This window comes from Silene latifolia, chromosome X (genome assembly GCF_048544455.1).
Source record: "Silene latifolia isolate original U9 population chromosome X, ASM4854445v1, whole genome shotgun sequence".
Taxonomy (NCBI): domain Eukaryota; kingdom Viridiplantae; phylum Streptophyta; class Magnoliopsida; order Caryophyllales; family Caryophyllaceae; genus Silene; species Silene latifolia.
In genome coordinates, this window is record NC_133537.1 from 259,877,535 (window position 1) to 259,901,351 (window position 23,817).

Sequence of the window (23,817 nt, forward strand, 5' to 3'; positions counted from 1 at the left end):
TTATGCACCCCATTGAAATATATGTTAGACTTAGCATTATTCATCTCCAAACCAGAAGCACTAGAAAATGAGGCAAAGGACCTTAACAGTAGCATCACAGAATTATAGTCTCCTTTTGAGAACAATAAGAGATCGTCTGCAAACATCAGGTGAGATAGCTTTAACCTCCTACAGAGAGAGTGATGTTTAAAAGGCAGAACATCAGTTGTAAAGTTAAGGATCCTAGTGAGGTATTCCATAGCTATGGTGAACAATAAAAGGGATAGGGGGTCTCCCTGCCTGAGGCCCTTCTTCCCATGAAAAAATCCAAAGATGTTACCATTAAGAACAAGAGAATAGGAAGCATTGGACACACATTCCATAATAAGTTTCTTGAAATGAGCAGGAAAGAGCAGAGCATCAAGCATTTGACTGAGAAATTGCCAGTTCACTGAGTCATAAGCCTTTTTCAAATCAACTTTGATGAGGCATCTTGGAAATATATCCCATATATGTTTTATGTATGCTTAAATAAAATACTAGCACCTGAACTTGAACTTCTTTCAATTTCAGCTGACAACTGAGAATCTAAAAATATCGCTGTATCAAATCTATAATGTTAATAAGGTATAAGGGATACAATAATTGTACAATATATCCCATATATGTTTTATGTATGCTTAATTATATATAAATAAAATAAAATTGTCAATATTTTGACCATTTAGTAGCTTAAATAACTACAGTATAAACAACAGCAAAGAAATAACGTTCGATATCTCGTGCTTTTCAACTAGTGTATGAAAATTTGTACGGTATAATTTAACTCTATACCATTCGTACCCGTATGAAAAACAAGAATCGTATATGTTTGCTCAACCCTTAACCTAAGACGATCAAGTTGTTACGAAGAAGCGTTTCTTGTAACCTTCAATAAGCAATTTTGGATCACTTCGCGTTTGTCTATAACCCTCAATTTTGTCCATTTCCTGCAACAATAATGCAAGATGTTATACCAGGAGCACCACACATCCTTAACAACCATATTTATCAAGATGTGAATACCGTAATTCATTTAGGTAAATATTACCGTACTGTGTATTGAATGCCATATTTCCTCCAAGCATGGTTCTATTTACTACTCCCTCCGTCTCAAACATACTGTTTATATTCTTTGTAAGGGATATTTTATTCAAAGGTAAACGGAGGGAGTATGTCTTATATTAAGGATATGGGTACGGAGAAACAAAAATAATTTAATCTCAATAAGCGCAAATATCCGACACAAACGTTTCAATGTGCTAGATTATGCTAACTTGTCACAAATTTTCATGTCCATGTTCTTTTAGAATGGAATAGCAGTACAAGTGTAGAGTAAATCATGTACCTGAATCCACGCTGCAAGCTTAGGTCTTCCAGCTGTGAGATCATATTTCTTCACCTCCAGCAAGAAGGGATGATATCTTTCAAAAAATGGGACATAAGCGATATCAACCTGATATGCCAAGAAAATCAACTAAATATTTTTCTTATCAAGGATTTTGAACTAAGTTGGAGGGGAGAAAATGGACATCTCCCTTTCCTCCAATACACTCGTTAAAACGACAATGAAAATTACGTAGTCCCTTCCCCTCCCTTACCCTTTCTTCCATCCAACCAAGGCCTACGAGGGATGGGAGAGGACTGTCAAACCTGCAGGGCAAAACCTAATACATAAAAATCATATGTCTAAGCGGAAAATCGAACATCTGTTCCTTACCAGACTGAACTGACCCAGGAGAAAGGGACCGTCGTCAAACATGGATAGAGCATCTTCAATGTAATCAAAGGCACCATCTAATACAAAAATACAAATAGTAGAGGATCGTTAAGAGGGGAATACAAAAATAATAATTTAAAATCAATGAAATTCAAATATAGAGGCTTGAACATACGGGTTTCTGCATTCATTCCTTCGGCTTTGAATGAAGCAGTGACATTTTTGTGGAAAGAGTCTGTAAAGGAGAATAGGACATCTGCAAACACCTGTTTGGCAGGAACCTGTATAATGAAGCCAGGAGTTAAATTATCAACCGATGTGTCATTGCTGACCATGCTAGAGTATATGTATGTTTGTAAAACCTTACATCTGGCAGTAAAGATGGGCCTTCAAAATTTCTGTCGATGAACTTAATTAAATCGAGACTCTCTCCTCTGACTTCATTGTTATGCTCTAATGCTGGAACCTGTAGGATTAATCGAATTACAAACAAGGAAGACAATCTAAAACAGTACTTCTTGAACCATCAACAGCTTAAATGAAACTCCCTTTATCCATACAGATAGTTTACACTTCCTTATGGGATCGTTCTTACATAAACACATGCAGGTAAGCTAGAAAGTCCCACATTCATTCTCCAAAACACAAAATATGAGTAAAAAGGAAAAATTAACTATTGACTTGGGCATTCTAAAATGAAATATATTAACTCTCTATGGGGAGTGGGGGTACCATGTAAGTAAGGCTCGAGTCTTCACTTTGCGTTCACATGTTGGTGATTCATAAAGTATGGAGCAACAATTTCCATGTCACGAATGAATTAAATAATTCTACCATCTGAACTTTAGAGTCTTATGAATAATGATAAGATTAGTGATTTTTATATTTCCAGGATTAGTCTATGCACCAGCCTTTGTGAAAGCAGAAAACACCGTGTCCTGATATAGTTACTTGGATACAATTTGGATATAGTTATTTCACTTATTTGGATACAATTTGCCTCCAAGTCTTTCCTATATGGAGGGATTTTGGTTTGCCTTGGAGGAAGGAAAATGGATCCCTCCAAATCCCTCCCCCTCCATTTCCCTGCTACCCTTTTTGTTATCCAATTAAGGAATTTTGTATCCTTCCCTTCCCTTTCCCTCCAAAACCCTCCATCCAAACACACCCTAAGCGCTTAGTCCCTCATTAGTTTAACTGTTAGCTAGATAATGTGTAACCAAACTGGATGATTGTCGGGAAATAAAACCAATATTAACTACATGAATGAGATGATTAATGCTGAGAGCTATCTCTATCCAAGAATTACCCGTCAGAGAAACAAACGAGTGAAAAAGACCAAACACACACACACACACACACACACACACACACACACACTTCACAACTGCAATATAGGCCTCGGTAGAAGATGTGTCATCCTTTGGCAAAAAAACGATTAGAAAGGTGTGGCTTATTTCTGTCCATAGTCTTTGAAACTCTAGTAAAGTAGATCCTGCGTATGTGATTTGGAAGTCGTTAACACATTTCAGATATACTGTCATCCTAACGTGATGTTGAAACATGCCTCGACCACGCTTCATTCCCGACTACCTAGCTACCCTTTCCCATGACTACCACCTCCAGCGTAACAACAGTTGTGTTCAGCTTCTGTACATCCCGATTTTTCACCCAAACAAGCAAAACACTTTGGTGTAGCAGTCGACTCAGTGTGTCAGACACTTGGCTCATGCTAAATTGTAACTGATGCATCATCACATAGGCCTTATTTTACAGCCAAATAAGAACTGATTAATGCAATTCTCGAGACATTTTCCTCAAATCAAATTCTATAAATGCGTCAACATTTAATAATTTTTGTGACGAATATGGTATGGTACTATTTGAGACAGATATGTGACGCCGCAAACAATCTTCCTTTGATCAAATCAAATAAAAAAAGGGAATACTCTTATACAGACCTTGTTTGGCGGGTAAACTTTGTGTTTGTACCAAGCAGGCCTGTTTTTTAAATCAATTGGGACCAACTTGATGTTATCTTGTAATCCCTGTTTTACAGAAATGTACTAGTAAATGATATGAGCATAATAAATGAATATTTCGGATTCGGATTCGGATTCGGTTGACCGACTGACTGACCTTACAATTGCGGGTGATCCATACTCTTTGAGCATATGGGCAAGTGTAAGAAATGTACACCCTGAAACCAATTTGTGTTGTCACAAATACTCGCATTCAAATTTATAATAGTAATAATAATAATTAAAGGGTACCTATACCTTGATGTGCCATCAAAAATTGGAGGTGGGTCAGAAGTAGAATCAAGAGCTGTGGGCAGAACCTCTTTTCCTTTCCTAAATACGGAGTAGTAATGGAGTATTTCAGTAACAAAACAAACATTTTATTGTAATACTGGAATGAAATGAAAAGGGAATAATAATAAGGAAATACCCACAAAATGAAGCACGGATTTTAAGCCTAGTTAGGTGATTGTATTTAAGAGGAAGAGAAATACGAGTAATCGATTTGGGTGGTACTGGTACAACTACAAGAGGAAAAATAGGAGATATCATGGCAGTTGATGTTGTACAACATACCCTCATTTTCATACTCGCCATTTTCACTCACCTGCATAAACTGCACACTCGCATAGTTGCATATCATATTATCCACGACTACCATCCACACAAACAATTCGGACTTTTTTTTTTATTTTTAATTAAAGAGAAAATTGTTTATTACAACCTTATAAAAACCATTTTTTAAAATTACAATTTTGTATAATTTTTTTTTAAAATTACATTCATAATATCACTTTTCTTTGAAAATTACACCACGACAACGTTTCCCATAATTTTGTCAAAAAATGACTAATATACCCTTGCCTATTTGTTTATCTACTTATCCAGATCTTTTCACTTTACCAATTATTTACCTCTCTCATTTCACCCCAAACCCCTCATCTTCTTCACCCCTATTTTCTAAAAAATTTCCTCAAATCTTTCCCTAATTTCTACTGTGATTTATCCCCATTTATCTTCAATTTGTTGTTGTTGGTAGTGTTGCTGCAAATTTGGTATTGTCCCCCAATTTGTTATTTTTCAATTAATTGAATCGAATTTTGGGGTTTATGTCTAAAACTAGTTTGGGGAAAATTTATGATAAACCCTAATTATTTTTAATTTGGGGATAATTGATGATGAAGTACACTAATTAATTTTAAAAGATAATGGAAATAATAGTATTAGAATTCAATTAAATTGATTAGGGTAGAATTTGAATAAAAGGTGTGAATTAGATTAGGTGATATTGTTGAAACAGCTAGTCTTGCTTGTGATGGGCTAATCCCGTCACAAGCTTGTGACCTCTCACAAAAAGGAGGAGGGGACAAGGTGGGGCACCACCCATGTGCTTCTCACTCACCTCTCAATGGACATTTTGTGAGAGGAAACGGTATCCGTCACAAGCTTGTGACGGATATCGCCCGTCTTCAATGAGATTCGGTGTTGTTGAAAAAATAGAGAATTAGAGAGACGTATGAGTTGTGAAATCTGATTTTGGGATGAACAATAAGGGGTTAGGTTGAAAGTAAGGGTATTTTGGTTTTAAAAAATGAATTTAGGTCACAAAAATTCAAATTGACGTCAATTTCCCGCCGGAGTTAATGTTTTGATTGTAATTTACGATCAGAAGTAATATTATGGATGTAATTTTCAAAAAAAATTATATAAGGCTGTAATTTTTAAAAAGTAATTTTTAAAAATTTCTAATCAACATTTATTATATACTCCCTCCGTACCACACCAAAGGTAACGTAGGGAAAATTGGAGTATTTAAGAAAAAGTGGAAAAAGTAAGGGTAAAGAGGGAAAAAATAGGTGGGGTATGTAATTGTGGGTTTAATTGTGGGTTGGTAGGTGGGGGTATGTAATGACATTTTGTGTAAATATCAAATGGGTATAAGGATAACTTGGTAATGTTGTGGGCCAAATAAGGAATGTTACATTTGGTGTGGTACGTCCGTTTATAGTAAGGGGGCGTTTGGTTCGAGAAAGGGAAAGAAAATGAAATCAAGAAAGAGTAAAGGAGGGAAAAGAATTGGATAGCCCCAGATTTAACTTCATGTTTGATAACAAATATGAAAAGGAATCAGTTATTTAACCCATTTGTACTATCACCATAGTCACAACCAACAAACACCAATTTCTATCAATACTATCCTCCACCACCGACCAAAAAATGTCACCGGTGCCGGCGACAACCACTCCTCGCCGGCGGCAACTTCCAATTCACAACCTTTTCTCGCTGTCCGCCCCTTCTCCATGCGAAACTCCTCCCGACACAACTATAAACACCACCAAAAAATCCATAAAACCCTTCCCTGACACCGGAAGTCTCCTTCCCGGCCCCCAAAAGCAACAAATCTGGAATATTTGAGGGTGGGTGGTGACATTTGCGATGTTGGAGGAGGTTTTTAAGGGTGTTTGTGGTGATGGTTACATTAATGGCGAGAGGTCGTCGGCGCAATTCAGGGATGAGGTCGTCGACGCAAGCGATTGGGCAGTGATGATGAATGTTAGGAGTTAGGTTGGTGGTTAGTTGGGGTGGCGCAGAGGGTGTTCGGAACTGCGGTGGCGATGTTGCCGGAGACTAGGTGGCATGACGACATGTGTCAGCCCTCACATGGTGGTCGTGGTTAGGTTTGGTGGTAGTAGCTATGGGTGGTGGATGGTCAGTGAAGAGATGAGTTGAAGGGGGAAAGGGTAAGGCATACCTTGGGGGGGGGGGTGAGGGGTAAGGATCTAAAGGAGTTTGAGGGTAAGGAAGGGGTAAGGGAATGATTGTTTTGGTCAAACAAACAACAACAAAGGTTATCAACCAATTTGTTTCTCTTTCCCTTTCCTAAATACTCCCAACCAAACGCCCCCTAAGTATTACCTTTGGTCTGGTACGAAGGGAGTATATTAAAGAACACACCTAAAAAGCTGATGTGGCACAATGTGATTTTAGAAAAATGTATTCCAAGCTCTCTCATTAATTGGATAAAATAGTACATTAACTCTCCATTTCAAACACACAATAGAAAATTAAGGGGCATAATAGTCTATTCCTCATTTTTCCAGTCCAATTCCCTATACACTTTCAGTATACATTACTCTTTCACCGACCACAGTCCACAACACACTTTACCTTACACCATCAGTCCAAAAGCCTCCGTCACAATTCACAACCACCATAACTCTCCCTTCACAGCCACCAGAACACAACCTTAACCACTGCGCAACCGCCACGTAAACCACCAACACACTAAAACCGGCGACCCCATATCACCGATTCATGAACCATTTGAAAATTTAAGAAATAAAATAAACAAAATACAAACATTTTCAGAATCACATATTACTTTCTTTCCCAATACAAGCACTTATTTTATCACATTTTACCTTCTTTTCCATTTTGATTTTTCCTCCATTTTTAATATTGATGGGCAAAGCCATCAGTCCATCACCACCATTTTCTCCTTTGTTCTTTAATGACAGAAAAGTTAACAAAATATCCATACTTATTACAAATATTAACACACAAAATTAGACATTAGCACAAAAAAAAATTAGGGGAAAAAATTGAAAATTTGGTTGACAAAAAAGGGGAATTGAAACGTAAAACCAACTAACCAAGTATGTCTCTAATAAGAAGGGACACTTTCAAAACAATTGGGCTTTTTAAATCAAGAGAAGGGGTTAATTTCTGGGTTTGTTTTTATGCATTACTTTAAATTAATATATACAATATACTAAATAATAATGAAAATGAAAAAAAAGTATGATGATGGTGATGTGAAAAGGCGTGTTTGTTCGGTCGGTGGAGTCGTGAAGGAGGCGAAGGTGGTAGCGCGTCAGTGAGGCCGGTCGGTGGTTGGTCAGAAAAGAAGGTGGTCAAAGGAGTTTGGTAGTTGTAAAAGGGTTAAAGAGATGGAGATGGGGATGGAGATCGATGTAGTTTATGGCGATGAATAAACACAGCATCAAATTACACAAAGATTTCAAAACGTGTAAATTTTTTTGACATATTGACATGCACGATATTAAGTCATTGACCATACATGATTTTGTTAGGTTTGTACGAGTAATACGAGATTATTATTTGAAACACATTTAAATCGGAAAAAAAATTTGGCCGGAAATTATGTGGATATACTTTGGTATCAAATTACTCCTATAATATTAGGACCTTAAGTCGAGGATATGTAAGAATACGGATTTTAAGACGTGTCTTTGGTACAAACTAATATATACTATACTATCTTCGTATCATTCATTTGTTTACTTTTAATTCAAATAGTTATCGCAAATAACTAAAAAGAAAAGATAAGCAAGTAATTGAGACAAATGGAATAATAGCTCGAAGTGATTTATTTTGTGTTTTCAGTGTCGAAAATATTTAAAAATTATAGCTATTTTTAATACGGAGTATATTTACTTCTTACAATCCACATAAAGAGATACGTCACTTTATGGGAAAAATATTCTCATACATCACAAATCCGCTATCCAAATCGTTTTAACTAACCCATTTAAAACTTGAATGTGAACTTTTAAAAAACGAAAATCAATCAAATGAAAGTGAAAGTGAGATACTATATTATCCACTAAAAATCTGATACCCGATTTATTTTGGAGTTTTTAACTGCGAAATTCGACAAAAGACATGACTTATGAGTTATGATCTCCTAACCACAAGTATCATTTTGAATTCTTGATACACTAATGAAAAATTGAAAACAACACAGAAAAGAAATTACGTTTTCATATTCACCTAAGTTGCAATTTCTTTTCTTTCTTTTTTATCCTTATCACAAGTGTCATTTTTTTTCTTGATATCACACACGATTTTTTTAAAGTTAATTTGGTCTTTGATACAAAATGAATTATACTCCCTCTGTATTATTCGTTTTTTTACCTTTAATTTAAATTATTCAACCAAAGAATAAAAAAAGATAAACCAATTAATGAGATAAAGGAGTAGCTAATATAAATCGACAAACCAATGTTTGAGAGCTTGGAGTTAAAGTGAAAATGAGAGTATAAACCAAAATATTGGATTAGATATTTATTATCCAAATTGTTTTACCAAACTATTTAAATATGGAAATAAAAATCATAAATTAAAGTTAAAGTAAAAGTCAGGGTGAGAGCCTATTATATCTAATAAAATCCGATATTTAATTTGGTTTGGAATTTTAGCTAATAAAATCCGCCGAAAGAATTAATTTATGATGTTATGTATAGTTAATACAGCAAAAAAATCATAAATTATTGTAATACTCATTTTCAAAATTTAATAAATAGATCTGATTTTTAAAATTTAATAACAATCCCGTGAATTTTCACGGGTGTTACACTAGTTTTCTCTTAATTAAAAGATATTTTCTCTCTATTTGATTTTCCAACTTATACCCCTCTTTAAAAAAAAAAAATCCCTGACTAGACATAACTCTTGAATACAGTTTCGAAAAACGGTAATTTTTCTTTCAAATTAACCGTCTTTATGAAATATTCGGTTTGAAAAATAATCGATGTTTTCTGAACTCGTAGTCGAAAGTTATGGTCAATCAAAAGTTTTTTACGAAATAAACTTCGACTGATGATAACTCGTAGTTACAAGTTCCAGATACAATGATTTTTTCGAAATTTACGGTCTTTACGAGATCTTTGGTTTGGGAAAAAAATTAACGTTTTCTAATCTCGTAGCTAAGAGTTATGGTTATTCACAAATTTTATTTTATTTTTAAAAAAGAGGGGTATAAATGAGAAAATGAAATAAATAAAATTCCAAATTAAAATAAGGGTTTTTTGTCAAACACAACCTTTAAAAAAAAGTTTTTCCAAATACCACCTTTTGCGAAAAAAGTTTGTAAAACACAACCTTTAATAAATTTTTTGTCAAATACGACATTTTGGCCGGAGGACTCAACATTTTGCAATGGGGTAACTTTGAGTCGATGTTTGAGATAGCAAGCAAGGTCAGTTTGAGGTGTACTTGGACTCGTTGAAAAGGTGGCAATACAAGCTTTTCAGGTGTTATCAACACGATGGTCAAAGGTGGCCTTATGTGGGGTCTATTACTGTGTAAAGTAAGGCTGGTCAGAGAGACTAGCTGTAAAGCGAGTGGTCATGGGGTTTTTCGTGGGTCTTTAAATGGAGTTAGGATGCTTTGTTTGGTCTGAAATTTTGTATGTTGTTTTGGTAAAAATTTACCGGATTATTAATTTTGATTAGTGAGTGATAGTGATTAATCTATGGCCGATAATGGAATGAATGCGACGAATGTAACGTGAGAATAGACAACGAAATAAGAGAGTGGCACGAGAAAATTTTTGGTGACGCGGAAAACCCGATGTGGGAACAACCGCAGGGGGAGCCGGAATCCCACCAATTTGCACTATAATCGAGACGGAATTATGCAAGTAAGGAAATACAATACTTATTTTGCTAGCGAATTGTTGCTAAGTGTAGATGAAAATTGGGAACTGATGTGTTGAATGTGCTTGAGTTTGAATGCCCCCTGTTGCGTTGCTCTTCTAGTGTTTATATAGCTCCCAGAGTCAGATCCAGGGTCATAGAACTTCCTCCTGCTTCTGCTCCTAAATATCTGGTCAACTCCCTTAAGAATAGGGGTTTGTTGCTTGACTCAATCTTTTGCACGTGTGTTTTATCATTTTTCAAAGTGTGTTTGTTTGCTTTTGATCCTACGGCTCTCCACGTGCCACGTCATCAGTCCCTCACAATTGCTTTCCTCTAATCGTCGCATGCCACGTCATAAGTGATAAAAGGTGTAATTTTTATCCCTAACATATGTAGGTAGAGGAGAGTGTAAGATAGGTCGTAGTTGTGTTGTTTGTGGTAGTTGTTGGTAGCAAGTGGTGTTTAGAAAAAACGTTTTTTTAAAGATTGTGTTTGACAAAAAAACCCTTAAAATAATAACTTTTTAAAAATCCATAATATGAGAGAAATACGGGTAATCGATCTGGGTGGTACAACTACAAGAAGAAAATTAGGAGATATATTCATGGTGGTTAATGTTGTAGAACATACCCTCATTTTCATACTCGCCATTTTCGCCCAACCTTGCATTTCCGTATCTTCCAATAAATTTTGATTACTTTTTATTTATTTTTAAGCATAATACTGTATTGGCTTTTAGTTAAGAATCTTCTCCATTCTTTTCCTCTCTGTTTCCTATAATACAAGTATACAACAATATTAAATCGTTATTCATCCACCAACTCATCAAATAATCAACTTTTAGATAGTTCGGGAGTAGAATCTAGACCATTAATAGAAAATGAAACGAAACTGACGAGGGAAAAAAATGGAGATTACGGGCTTTGAAGCGCTAATTATAACTGTTGGACCATATAGATATATGATTGAGTTTTAATAATGACGAGTGTGTGCTTCGTATTATATATACTCTTGCTCGTAATCGTTTGTTGAGCCTTTAATAGATTGACTTCAGTTTACAAGTTTAGCAAGTAAAGTTATAGCAACTTTGGCTATAACATTGAAGATTTGTGAAGCATCGTTCAAGTGATGTTATAGCAGCTTGAGCTATAACATTGAAGATTCTTAAAGCGTCATAGTAACTGTAACAAGTTTCGAGGATGATGATCACTCAAGCAAAAGGCTCGATCAAGTCTTTAACAAGCTCAAGATGAAGAGCTTATGATCAAGATAAAGAGATGATTCTACTACTGAAGATCTCCAGGAAGATTAGCTAGTATAGGTCATCGTTCGATAACGGTAATTTTAGAAGTAATTTTGACAAGTAATGTTATAGCTGTTTTAGTTATAACTTTACCAGTTGAACTCAAAGTTATAGGTGATTCTACTATAACTTTGAGTAGCAATATGAAGAACACGATTTTTATGTTTTAAGATATATTTTTCAGAGCTTAAATCATAAAATCTTTAAAGAAAAGTATGTTTATAGTAGAGTGAGATTTGGGACATGATTAGATCAAATGAGTTTGAGATTATCCTATTGATTAGTAAAACAACTTATGAGTTGTCATGCTATCTAGGGTTTTCCTTTAATTCATATCTAAACCCTAATTATCTAACCTAATATCTTAGCTTTCGGTTTGGGTGGCCGGCCTATGAGCCGTTTTTCCTCCTTATTCGAATACTCTTTGTGCAAGTTAGGGTTTGGAATAAATCTTAGTAATAATATTTGGTTAAGATATTTTATCTTCATATATTATTTGATTTATTCTTTTCCATTGTATAAAGATATTATTAGGTTAAATAATAAGATTGGATCTCCTACTTACTATATACTTCACACGTGATCTATATAGTATCTAGGGCTTTATGGTAAAGATCTTAAATAAATATTTGTAAGAGATATTCTATCTCCTTATATTTATTTTATGTCTTTTACCTAAAATATTGTTGGATTAAAATAGGAAAAAGATAGATCTTATTTATTCCTTAATCCACACGAGATCCACGGCTACATAGGGATTAGGAAAAGATCTTAGATAAAATATTTGCTAAAGATATTTTATCTCCTTATATTTATTCATATCTTTTACTAAGATATTATTAGAATAAATAAATGGATTAAGATCTTTTTCTTACTTGGATAAGAATTAAAGTAGATCAAAGTAATATTTGTTAGAGATTTCTTATCTCCTTATATTATTTTTATTCTTTCTTACTTTCCAAGATTAAGGAAGATTTGACCTAATCTCCTTCTTGCCTCTCACGACACACACACGACATCTAGGATTTTCTTCCTAAACCTAGATCTCCTCTCTACTATAAATACAAGCACTTATTCATTTTTTCAAATTACTTTTCAACTTTGAGCTTTAAAATATCCTTGCAAACAAATTAAGTTTATCATTATTTTACGGGTTTTTTGTCAAAAACTACCTTATATTTAGGGGTATTTGTAAAAAAACTACCTTATATTATTTTTCTCGTTTTAGACTACCTTTGTTTTCTCATTTTTTGGTCAAAAACTACCTACGTTGAAAATATGGCGAGATTTGGTCGATTTAGTGACATTAACCTATCTCACATGACTTTCTTAACATCAAACAACAATGATCAACTGCGTCCAAACCAAAATTTAACTTCAGATAAGCAAAATTAATGAATTTCTCATTTCAATAATAACTACAAACATCTACTAAAGTTTAGCGTAAACACTTTATGACTTCCCAAAATTGGGCCTTAGTAAGATTAAAACATAAAAGAGTCATGTGAGATATGTTAAAAGCCGGAAAATAGACCAAATATGTCTAGATTCTTAGCGTAGGTAGTTATTGACCAAAAATAAAGAAAACAAAGGTAGTTGAAAACAAAAAAAATAATATAAGGTAGTATTTTTACAAATACACCTAAATATAAGGTAGTTTTTGACAAAAAACCCTTATTTTACAATCGAAAATTTGTTTTGAAAAGTCGTGTTGTTCTTTATTGCAATTAGTTTTGAAATTAAGTTATTGGATAATAGCGCTTAAATATTGTTTCTTACTCGTTCATATTGTGAACACTAGAAGAACAATCAAGCACTTTCTTAGTAACTTAAGATAGTCAAAACCGAATATCTAGTGATATTCAATTGAATTATAACTAGAGTTAGTTATACGAGTTGGGTTGATAATTTTGTAATCCGGAGAAAGGTACTAAAATTATTAATCGAGAATAGTGGACGTAGGCTTCGACGTGTGAAGCTGAACCACTTCAAATATCGTGTGTCCTTGCAGTTTTTCTTTTCGTTCATTTCATTACGTTCATAATCACTTAGTTAATTAGTTAAAGTTTAATCAATAAACTTTAAGTAATTAATTACCTTGATATAAAATAAAAAGTGGGTATAAGTTTTAAAACTCTCAATTCAACCCCCCCCCCCCCCCCCACTCGAGTATTTCGAGTGTGATAGACTCTTCAATAACAACCTAATTTCTCTAATGACTTAATTAATAAGGTAGAATAATTATTAAGTCGCACAATATCCGTACTGATGCTTCTTGTAAATCTGATCTTCGAGCTTCTGCTGGTTGGCTTTTTCAAGATTCTGATGGACATATTTTCCATACTGGCCAAAACAATTTCTGGGCTGAAAACTCCTCTTCTGCTCTTTATTATGCGGTTTTGGATGCTACTAATCTGGGATTCTGGCACATTGACGCCATTACTGATTGCCTCAATCTTGTTTATCAACTTAAGGAGAATTTAGAAGTGCAACAGGAAATCAAGCCAGTTTTACGTTCTTTTAATTTCTTACTTGTTCATTGTCATTGTTTTTCTATAAGCTATTGTCCAAGAAAACTTAATAGAATTGCCCACACCATAGCTAAAGAAGCTATGACATGAAGGCTCCTAGTCCCACGAAAAAAAAACTACCTTTAAGAAATAAATATCCTCTCAAATGCAACAAATTTGGAACATAGGACTTTGATCACTTTTTTTTAGGAGGGAACCAGGAGAGGCAAGATGCTTAGATAAGGAAAGATAAAAGGAGATAGATTTCTTGGACATTTTTGTCTAACTCTTTCAAAATGGCTTGAAAGTCGTTAGCCACAACTTAGCTCGCTCATCCCAATGGATGGAATAGATTAGTGCGGTCCGAGATGATCAATCTAATCTTTTTACCTTTCAAAAAAAAAAATGGAGTAGAATAAATACAACGTAGCTCCAAAATCTATTTTAAGTAAGGGATTTTGATTTAGCCTGAAGAACAAACTGAATCCCATTTATTTGTCCACCCCTCTAGTCCTTTCCTCTTTATTTGCTAATCAGACAGAATAATCAAAACTAAAGCCACCAATATTTAGTTAATAACTAAAATGTCATGCACGGCACACCCATGTCCTATAAAGCAATCAATCTTAGAAAGAAGATTAACTCAGAAATTACATCAACAGCTACTTCATAATTCTTGATGTACTAGTAGCATGGATTAATGTCCAAAACTTGTGCATATTTTAATATCAACCTTTAAACTCCAAACCACTAACTTTTAAATTCCACAACGGTGGCCAGTAAGCTGAATTCTTAAGCCATGTTACAAAGAGCTCGCATCGTGTTACTAGCCACATCCAACAGCTGCAAATATTCATCAGCTCCATCTACCAGACACTGCAGTCAGGCAAACATGAACGATTACTACTTCCTCAACTTCCTTCTGTAATGTGCATCAACTTAATTAAAATACCAACTACAAAGTCAGTTGTGTAACTTGTGTTCATGTATGACATTGTTGATTACAAGTTTTGCACCAGATCCTAGAATTATCTCTAACTAGTATTGGTGCCCGGCTTCGCCCGGACTACCTCTACTTACCATTAATTTTGTTTTCATTAAATAAAATTACTTAAAGTTGCATAACCCATAAATTTATCATTAATATATTTTCCTATGACATATCATAAAATTACGATGAAATAAATTTTGAGACAAATTCACTACTCCCGTTATTAATATTTTACTCTTATTAATGAAACAATACTAATAACATTTCACTACTTGCACGTAATCATTGTTACTTTCACTACTCTCGCCGTAATTAATGTTACTGTCACTACTGCCGCATTAATATTGATAATTTCACTACTCCCGCCGTAATTATTGTTACTTTCACTATTGCCGCATTAATATTGATAATTTCACTACTCCCGCCGTAATTATTGTTACTTTCACTATTTCCGCATTGATATTGATTATTTCACTACTCCCGTTGTTGTTTCTACCACTTTCACTAATCTCGGTGTTAATATTGTTACTTTTACTATTCAAATGAGTGATTACTATCATATAACTATATCCAATGTTATTACAATTCTTTTCTTTCCTGACAAAATTATTTTTACTACTTAGGCATGCAATTTTAAGAGGATTATATATTTATATAAATATATTACATATATACATTAAATCAAATCGAAAGAATTATGCAATATTATATATTATGGAATCTAACTTGAATTATTTATAACCTACTTATATTATATTTTTGTATGTTAAATAATTAACATCTCTATACATCTAATAAACTATAAAGTTTAATAAAATTACATATATTTTAAATTTAATATATAATTTTATGATGATAATAATTAACGTAATTGCTCTTTCATGTACAAGTTTTACTTATTCATAGACATTTTTTCATATTTTTTCCATCATGTGCCCTTCTTAAGAAAAAAAAAAAAGTTCTCTTTTTTCCTATACTTCTTAAAAATTAATCAAAATCATACCAAATTCAACAATTACATTCCAAATCACATATTGATCACTTACAAATTCCATTTTCAATTATTTATGATCAAATTATTGTATCAATTTTAAAAATTAGGGTTTAAAATTATTTATGGATCAAAATTGTACCAAATTCAACAATCGTACTTTTTACGGTGTTCGAGTGAAGGGCGAGTGCAAAACAATTGGGGTAGGCGAGGTGGGGAAGGTCGTCGAAGGAGGTGGGGTAGGCGTGCAGGGGTCGGGATGATGGTGGCAGGGATAGGGTGGGTTTTTTTAATGTTTTAAAGTTGTGGAGGTGGGTTGTTGTGGCAGCGAGTGAGGGAGGGTGGCGGCAAGCAGTGGTTGCTGGTACGAGACGGTGGCAGGAGGCGGTTCTAGGTAAGACGTTGGTGGTGTATGGGTGACGTGCGGTGGAGGGGTGGTGGACGGTGGTAAGTTGGTGGTTATTGAGATGTGCAGAGAGGACGTCAAAAGGAGAGGGTGAAATTAGAGGGAAATTGAAAATTTTTTGGGGGGGGTAATGGAAGGGGTATAATGGCCATTTATGTACATGATTGAGTAAATCATGTCCATGAATGAGCATGACCCATAATTAATACCATTAAGTGTGCATGTTTATACTAATTAGTTATTTTATTTTAAGGAAATTGACTATCTCCTAGTCTTCTATTAATATTTAGGAAAATTACCAATATCTTCTTTCTTTTAGTCTCCTTGAAATTGACCATCTTAATTAATTATTTTATTTTAAGAAAATTGACCATCTTAATTAATTATTTTATTTTAAGGAAATTGACCATGTTTTAGTCTCTTATGTTTAGGAAAATTACCAAACTTCTATATAATTTAATTTTAACCGACTCTCTATAATATTTGCATTGAGATCCCTTAATCGGGTCCATCACACGGTGCTAGTGATTTAAAACTATATAGTATAATTAATTTGTATAACTTTCTTTAATTATATTGAAGTCCCTTGGTTTCTGGATTTAATATATAGTATTGATTGATTCAAAGAATTGTTCTAAATAATACTCCCTCTATACGAGTCAGCTAACCCCATTCGCCCCCTTTTTTTTTCTCTGCAACGGAAAATTGAGCAATGAGGGTTATCGACCGAAATGAAGAGGGTAAATGACCTGAATTACAAGTGTAAATTTTCCTATGAAGGCAATTAGTCGGTAATCTAAGCTTTGCACAATTGCCCTAACCTCTAAACATCAAATCCAGCCTACCGTAACATTAGACAAACATAAAGATTTTACCTTGTCTGCTTCACCCATCTTTTTGAAAACCCTAGCCTTCTGCTCATCTAACAAATCTTCAGCGCCCACGATAAGATCAAATAACTGCAAAGTCACAGTGAGAAGTTAAATGTGGTCTAGTATCAGATAGGTAAAGAAGAGTGGAATTCAAATGTAGGGGACCTGTGAGATTATCTGAGACACTGGGTAACCTTCAGAGATAACATTATTAACTTCATTGTTAGCCAAGTCAAAGTTACCACTCTTGCAAGCTGCCAACAGACTCTGAACAATCTCCGGTGGGATAACCTGTCCATTAAGGAACTCATATTTGGTACCAAGAAAAAGGACCGAAGATATGACAAAGATGATGCCTAAAAATGGTAAATAGAGGAATTGGATCAAAGTCAAAGTGCGGGAACATTAACAGCTCAATTTGAGATTTAACTCAGAATTGGTCGCTGTACAGTGACTCGACAACACCTCATAATACGAGAACATATTACCTATAAAACCATTATAATTGAGTTGAGATGCAGTGCCACACATCGTACAAAGATGAGGTATCGGTTGCAGATGTGATAACGGTTAAAAAGTCATGGTAGCAGACTATCAAGATGTCAATGATTTAACGTAGTGAGCAATGTAACTACAGAAAATTCAACGCATGCCTTAGTTATTCACTTCTTGAGATTGAGATGTGAAATTAAGTTGATTTCTATATTTGTAATCCAATCGCTCTTATGGCTGTTTTTATTTCAAAAAAATATATCATTTACAAATGCGCCTGTTCGACTATTCTTTTCAAAATCAACGTGTAGTATAGTCGTGGAAATATGAATTAAATAACATGATATTTTCAAATGTCAATCATCTCAGCAGAAGTATCGTATTTTTTACAAGACATTATACACCAAAAATTCGCAACAACTTGGATTCCTTTAATGGGCGTTACATGAATATACACAAGCATGGTGTCAGTGTCACAGCTCATATTTACAGAGGGAGATAGATCAATTACAAGCCCAATGAACTCCATTCTAAAACCGATAGCCAGCTCAGCTAACGTATTTAACTTGAAACCGATTTGTTCTTATTTCACAGATGTGGGATACTCCCACAACTCACCCTTTCCCAACAATGCAAGTCAGCCAGGGGTAAGTGGGAAATGGGAAAAACAAACAAACAAAAAGATGACAGATGACTACTCCACTTCTTTTAATTTCAAAAGTACTCTTCACTTAAAGATCTTACAACAACAAAAAACGCCAAAAGGGTAACTATGGAAAAAAGTATGCCTAACTTGAGTTTCTGTGGAATTAACATTTTCTGTTACAAGAAGATGAAGTGACAATCCTTTATGAAGACGGCATAGTAATGTAGCAAGAATAGAACCACTTTGATGGTCATATGCAGGAGGTGAACAAACATTTGAATATGAATATAATACAACATGAATAGGGCAGCGAAGTAGATAGGGAGAGGGAATAACATCTTTTGTCAAACATACCCCAGAGACACTAATTAGGTCCTCGGAGGATATCGTTGATCCATATAAGCGAGCAGCACCCTGTTCATGAAGCAACCGATTAATTTCAGTCATGAAAGTGATTGCTAAGGACAGCAGACAAAGGACACCGCTTAAGTACGAAAACACAGTCAGAAAAATGTCAACAGAGTTAACATCAAACCGTCATGGATAAACAAACCATCAAGCTATCATGTACTAAGGTTGGTCAAAAGTATGGACGTGAATTTTTCAGAACATGATATGCCAACTTCCAATCAGTATCTAGAACCCGAAAAAAAAAAATATTAATCAGAATCCACAGGCTACTCTTGTTTATTCAACTTTGTTTTGCTGGGCTGATTCTGCTGTAAGAAAGAAGACGCAACAGAAAAAGGGAATATGGAACAGACAATCTTCTGAGTGGACAGCAAAACTCGCTGTTTAGTTCTACTTAACATATTCTACTATTAGTTTTACCTATCGTGTGTACGAGATTGCTCAAAAGTTGTTACTTGTTAGTGCAGATAAGCACCTTGTAAAAGGTTGCTCTCCTCTTTTCCAAACTGAGAGTGATAAGACGTTTTGTTCTCTATCTCTTATGAGTTATGACCAAGGGTTTGCAACATATTCATAAGCCATGACCTAGAATTAGAAGAATGTTTCTCTCTTCAATTTTGCTTTTAGGAGTAGTGACAGTAAATGTTGAAGGTTTTAGTAATGTCATGCTAATTTACTCTGATCTACATTCTACCCTACAGATATAAGAATGTTTCACGATATAGATTATCAACTTGTGCATATCAATCCTTCCATGCAATGAATTCTCTTAGGGGGCGTTTGGTTCAATAGCATGGAATGGAATGGATTAGAATATGAACCCATAATGGTATGGGGTTCTAAATCCATTCCTTTATAAACTTGTTTGGTTCATCTAAAATTGTAGAAGGGAGGAATGGAGTTAGATACCGAGGGGGGAAGTTGGGTATGGGATTCTAGGGGGTTGGAATGGAGTTAGAATCCATTGGGTATCTAACTCCATTCCAAAAGACTCCAACCAAACATTGGAATGGAGCAAATCCATTCCAATCCATTCCAAGAGAGCCAACCAAACACCCCATTAAACTGTTTTTTCGTAAGAGTTACGAATGCAGGTATAAAGCTAGCACTACAAGATCAAAAACAACAAGAGCTAAAGCACCTAAGTAATCAGCTAAAAGCTACCACTGGAGTTATAAGCACTGAAGTAATCAATTACATCCTCATTATCACAGTTAGATGTACAACCCAAAATCCTAATCGTAACAAGGAATTTGATCTGTTCTACTATCCAATTTGTGATTCCCAAGATATTCTTACTAGAGTTCAAGAACTTAAGTAATCAATTAAATTCTCATTATCACAATTAGACAGACATACAGCTAAAAATCCAAACACTAACTAGCAATATGATCTGTTGAGCCAAATGCATCGGCTTTTAGTACCGGCATGCAAAGGTTCAAATCTTTTACTCCAGATTATCACAATTAGACATACAGCTAAAAATCAAACACTAGAAATATGATCTGGTGAGCCAATTTATCAACCTTGAGGTACTCAAAATACCCTTACTAGAGTTTAAGGAATCAATCATATCCTCATTATCACAATTATATGTACAGCTTAATGACTAACTAGGAATTTGATACAAGGTAATGGCAGAATGTAACCATTCGATGTTCAAGGTATCTCAAATTATAGAACAGGTGAAGTTTAAGTTACCTGCAAATATGTAATGGCCCGACGAAGATCACCTTGGGAAATGGAACTTAAGGTTAAAAGAGCCTTCATAAATCACAATACAGTTTCATAAGGTATTGGTCAATAAGACAAAGGCGGTATTAGGGATGACACAATAGTATCAAAAGATTAGATACGACACCTGTGGATCCAGATTGAGGCCTTCTTCACTACATATGTGCAGAATACGACCTCTCATTACTTCTTCAGGAAGAGGATTAAATCTAAATTTGGCACACCTTGAAGCCAATGGTTCAATGATCCTGCAAAAAAATCAGGGTAACACTACATAATTAACACTTCTCATTCATGACTACAACTACTATATGAGAGAACTGGAGTTCACAAGTGCTCCTTTACACTTTTACAGTTATAACATATTACATACCGACTTTTTTTTATAGAACAAACCCCAACAATCCTTTTCAACTACCTTTATATAAACAAGGTTCTCCTTCAATCCAGTATTGGTCCTACTATTATTGTTACACCAAAAATGTCAAATAAATGACCCACCTGCTGATATAGTTACAAATGAAGAAGAATCTTGTAACCTTAGAGTAAGTTTCCATTGTTCGACGCAAGGCATTCTGCAACACGAATGCAGGTTATAACATGTAAACTTATTACACCCTTTTCACATTATTAAATTGACAAAAAATTGATCACCTGAGCATCTTCAGTCATTGAATCTGCCTCATCTAAGATTATGATTTTGAAAGGTGGACAAGGATAGCCTCTGAAAAATGTGTACTAAGAAATGAGATGAACATGCCTTAATAAAAGAGTGAATCCAGTGGAAAAAAGAGAGAAGGAAGAACAAAATACCCATATCGCTGGGCACCTACAGCTACAGCAGCAAAATCTTTGATTTTTGTACGAACCACATTAATGCCACGGTCATCACTAGCATTAAGCTCGAGTACCCTAGACTTATAGAGTTCTGGTCTGTAAAAACAACAGTAATGTAAACCCTATTTATATATATACTCTTTGTTTGCAATTTTGGGCAGTAAAAGAAAAATACCGACCCATAAAGCTGATGAGCAATGGCAAGGGCAGTGGTAGTTTTTCCGGTACCGGGCGGACCGTAAAACAGCATGTGCGGACACTAACAGCATTCATTCAAAATTAGGGTTTTGCATAAAAAGTAGTAAAAAATGAATATGAATAAATGAAATTGAAGATGAAGATGAAGAATACATACATTAGAAGTCTCAAGGGTGTTGGTGAGGACTCTAATGACTTCATCTTGATGGGCTACATCCTTCACTTGCTTTGGTCGGCTGTCATTTCAATTGCAACTTGCGGATTATTATCAATTCAATTCTAACCAATTTCAGACATATCAAAATACAAATATAAATATAAATATATATTCATACTATTTCTCCACCCATTGTTGAGAGCTCTGCGGCAGTGGCGCCATTTTCGTCTCTTTATATTTTTTTCTGCACTGCAATTGCCTAGCTTTTTTTCCCGTCTCTCTTTTTCTACACTGTGTATCAGACACTCGCTTTTTTCCTTTTTTTCTACCGTGTACACTTGCTTTTTCGGATTCTAGACATACTCTTGCCTTTATAAAAAGGGAGTTGCTTTTTGTCGCCCGTATTTTAGGTAGTGTCGTCCGAATTTGACATTAACTTTTCAATTCTACCCTTATTTATTTCATCCTCTGATTTTATAATTTTATTTCGGAGGACGTAGAATTTTTCTACATAATTCTTATCACTCGTATTCAAGGCTAAGCAAGAATTGAGTCGTAGCATTCCCGAATTTCCGACCTAGGAAACACCGCCTGGGAGAATGGATGATGAGTTTCGTGTGAAAGCCACTGGAAAGTCATATGATGAGTTTCATGTGAAAGCCACTGGTGAGTCATATGTGACACACGACACTACCATGACGTTATCGTAAGTCCAACGCGACACTGTTACGGTATTGGAATCAAAAGCCTTGACATTCTCATTAGCAAGCAATCACTTATATAGTACAATAGAACCTATAATTTAGGAAGACCGTATCAAAGTGATACGATATGCAAAGATTACGATATCACAAGAATATATGCTAATAATATAATGATATGCGTAATATACGCCTAATAATTACACCCCCCCTCTCTCAAGCTTGAGCATGGAGATAAAAAAATGTCCAGCTTGTGAAAGAGATAATGAAATTGACTTGCACCCAAAGGCTTCGTGAAAATGTCAGCTAATTGCTCGTTGGTAGTAACATGAGACGGTTGGATGAGACCCTCTATAATGGCATCCCGGACAAAGTGACAATCAATCTCAATGTGTTTTGTTCGTTCGTGAAAAACCGGATTTTGAGCAAGGTGCAAAGCCGACTGACTATCGCTAAATAAGCGCATAGGAGAGGAGAAAGGAACATCAAGACTTGCAAGGAGGCCTTTGAGCCATTTCAACTCATATACAACAACAGCCATGGATCAATATCCAGCTTCAGCGGAGGAAAGCGAAACAGTATGTTGCTTTTTGGTTTTCCAGGAGACGGGAGAACTCCCAAGAAACACAAACCAACCCGTCATAGAACGGCGAGTCAAAGGACAAGTACCCCAATCGGAGTCACACCACCCAGACACCATAAGATCAATGTCAGAGCGTAACAAAACTCCTTGACCCGGACTCCCTTTGAGATAACGGACAACATGTAAAGCGGCCTCCGTCCATGTGGGCCTCGCGAGGCTGATGAAGAAACTGAGACAAAATATGGACAGCAAAAGACAAATCCGGACGCATGACGGCCAGATAAACTAAACGACCAACTAAACGACGATAGCGTTCTGGTTCAACAATCAAAGGACCTTGATCGGTACTAAGTTGATGATTAACTTCCATGGGTGTGGTAGCGGGCTTAGCACCCAAGAGTCCCGTTTCGGTCACAATAGTAATAGTGTATTTTTGCTGATTTAGAAAAATTCTCTCGGCACTACGGGCAACCTCGAGGCCGAGAAAATACTTTAACGTACCCAAGTCTTTCATATGAAAACAACGAAGCAAATATTCTTTAAAGGCAGAGATTGCAGCAGAGTCATTACCCGCAATAACAAGATCGTCTACATAAATTAGGACATGCAAACGTACCTCGTTACGAGAATAGGTAAAAAGAGAATAATCAGAGTAAGAGTGACAAAACCCATACGTATGCAATGCACCAGCCAGTTTAGCAAATCAACAGCGAGGGGCTTTGTGACACCCCGCGATAAAGCGGAAAATATAACTAATAAATTAAATCGGAATTTTATGATATT

General features: G+C 35.2%; 2 protein-coding genes across 3 annotated transcripts; both read right to left on the reverse strand.

Annotated features, from left to right (window-relative positions):
* Positions 1 to 576: 576 nt before the first annotated feature.
* LOC141623936 (glutathione S-transferase L3-like) lies at positions 577 to 4,418 on the reverse strand. 2 transcript variants are annotated; one of them, XM_074440097.1, is made up of 9 exons: positions 4,190 to 4,418; positions 4,018 to 4,092; positions 3,878 to 3,938; positions 3,700 to 3,786; positions 2,106 to 2,204; positions 1,914 to 2,019; positions 1,739 to 1,815; positions 1,367 to 1,442; positions 577 to 968 (listed from the first exon to the last, which is right to left on the reverse strand). In XM_074440097.1, the coding sequence occupies exons 1-8, from the start codon at positions 4,354 to 4,356 to the stop codon at positions 1,407 to 1,409; spliced, it is 708 nt and encodes a 235-aa protein (XP_074296198.1). In that variant the 5' UTR covers positions 4,357 to 4,418; the 3' UTR covers positions 577 to 968; positions 1,367 to 1,406. The 2 variants fall into 2 exon arrangements, with proteins under 2 accessions (XP_074296198.1, XP_074296197.1); XM_074440096.1 differs by having other exon boundaries at positions 1,367 to 1,474.
* A 10,140-nt stretch (positions 4,419 to 14,558) lies between these two features.
* Positions 14,559 to 22,119, reverse strand: LOC141623937 (replication factor C subunit 2-like). Its single transcript, XM_074440098.1, has 12 exons — positions 21,929 to 22,119; positions 21,751 to 21,829; positions 21,575 to 21,654; positions 21,372 to 21,491; positions 21,213 to 21,282; positions 21,060 to 21,133; positions 20,686 to 20,806; positions 20,526 to 20,588; positions 18,768 to 18,827; positions 17,441 to 17,566; positions 17,279 to 17,362; positions 14,559 to 14,891 (listed from the first exon to the last, which is right to left on the reverse strand). The coding sequence occupies exons 1-12, from the start codon at positions 21,970 to 21,972 to the stop codon at positions 14,808 to 14,810; spliced, it is 1,005 nt and encodes a 334-aa protein (XP_074296199.1). The 5' UTR covers positions 21,973 to 22,119; the 3' UTR covers positions 14,559 to 14,807.
* Positions 22,120 to 23,817: the final 1,698 nt, after the last annotated feature.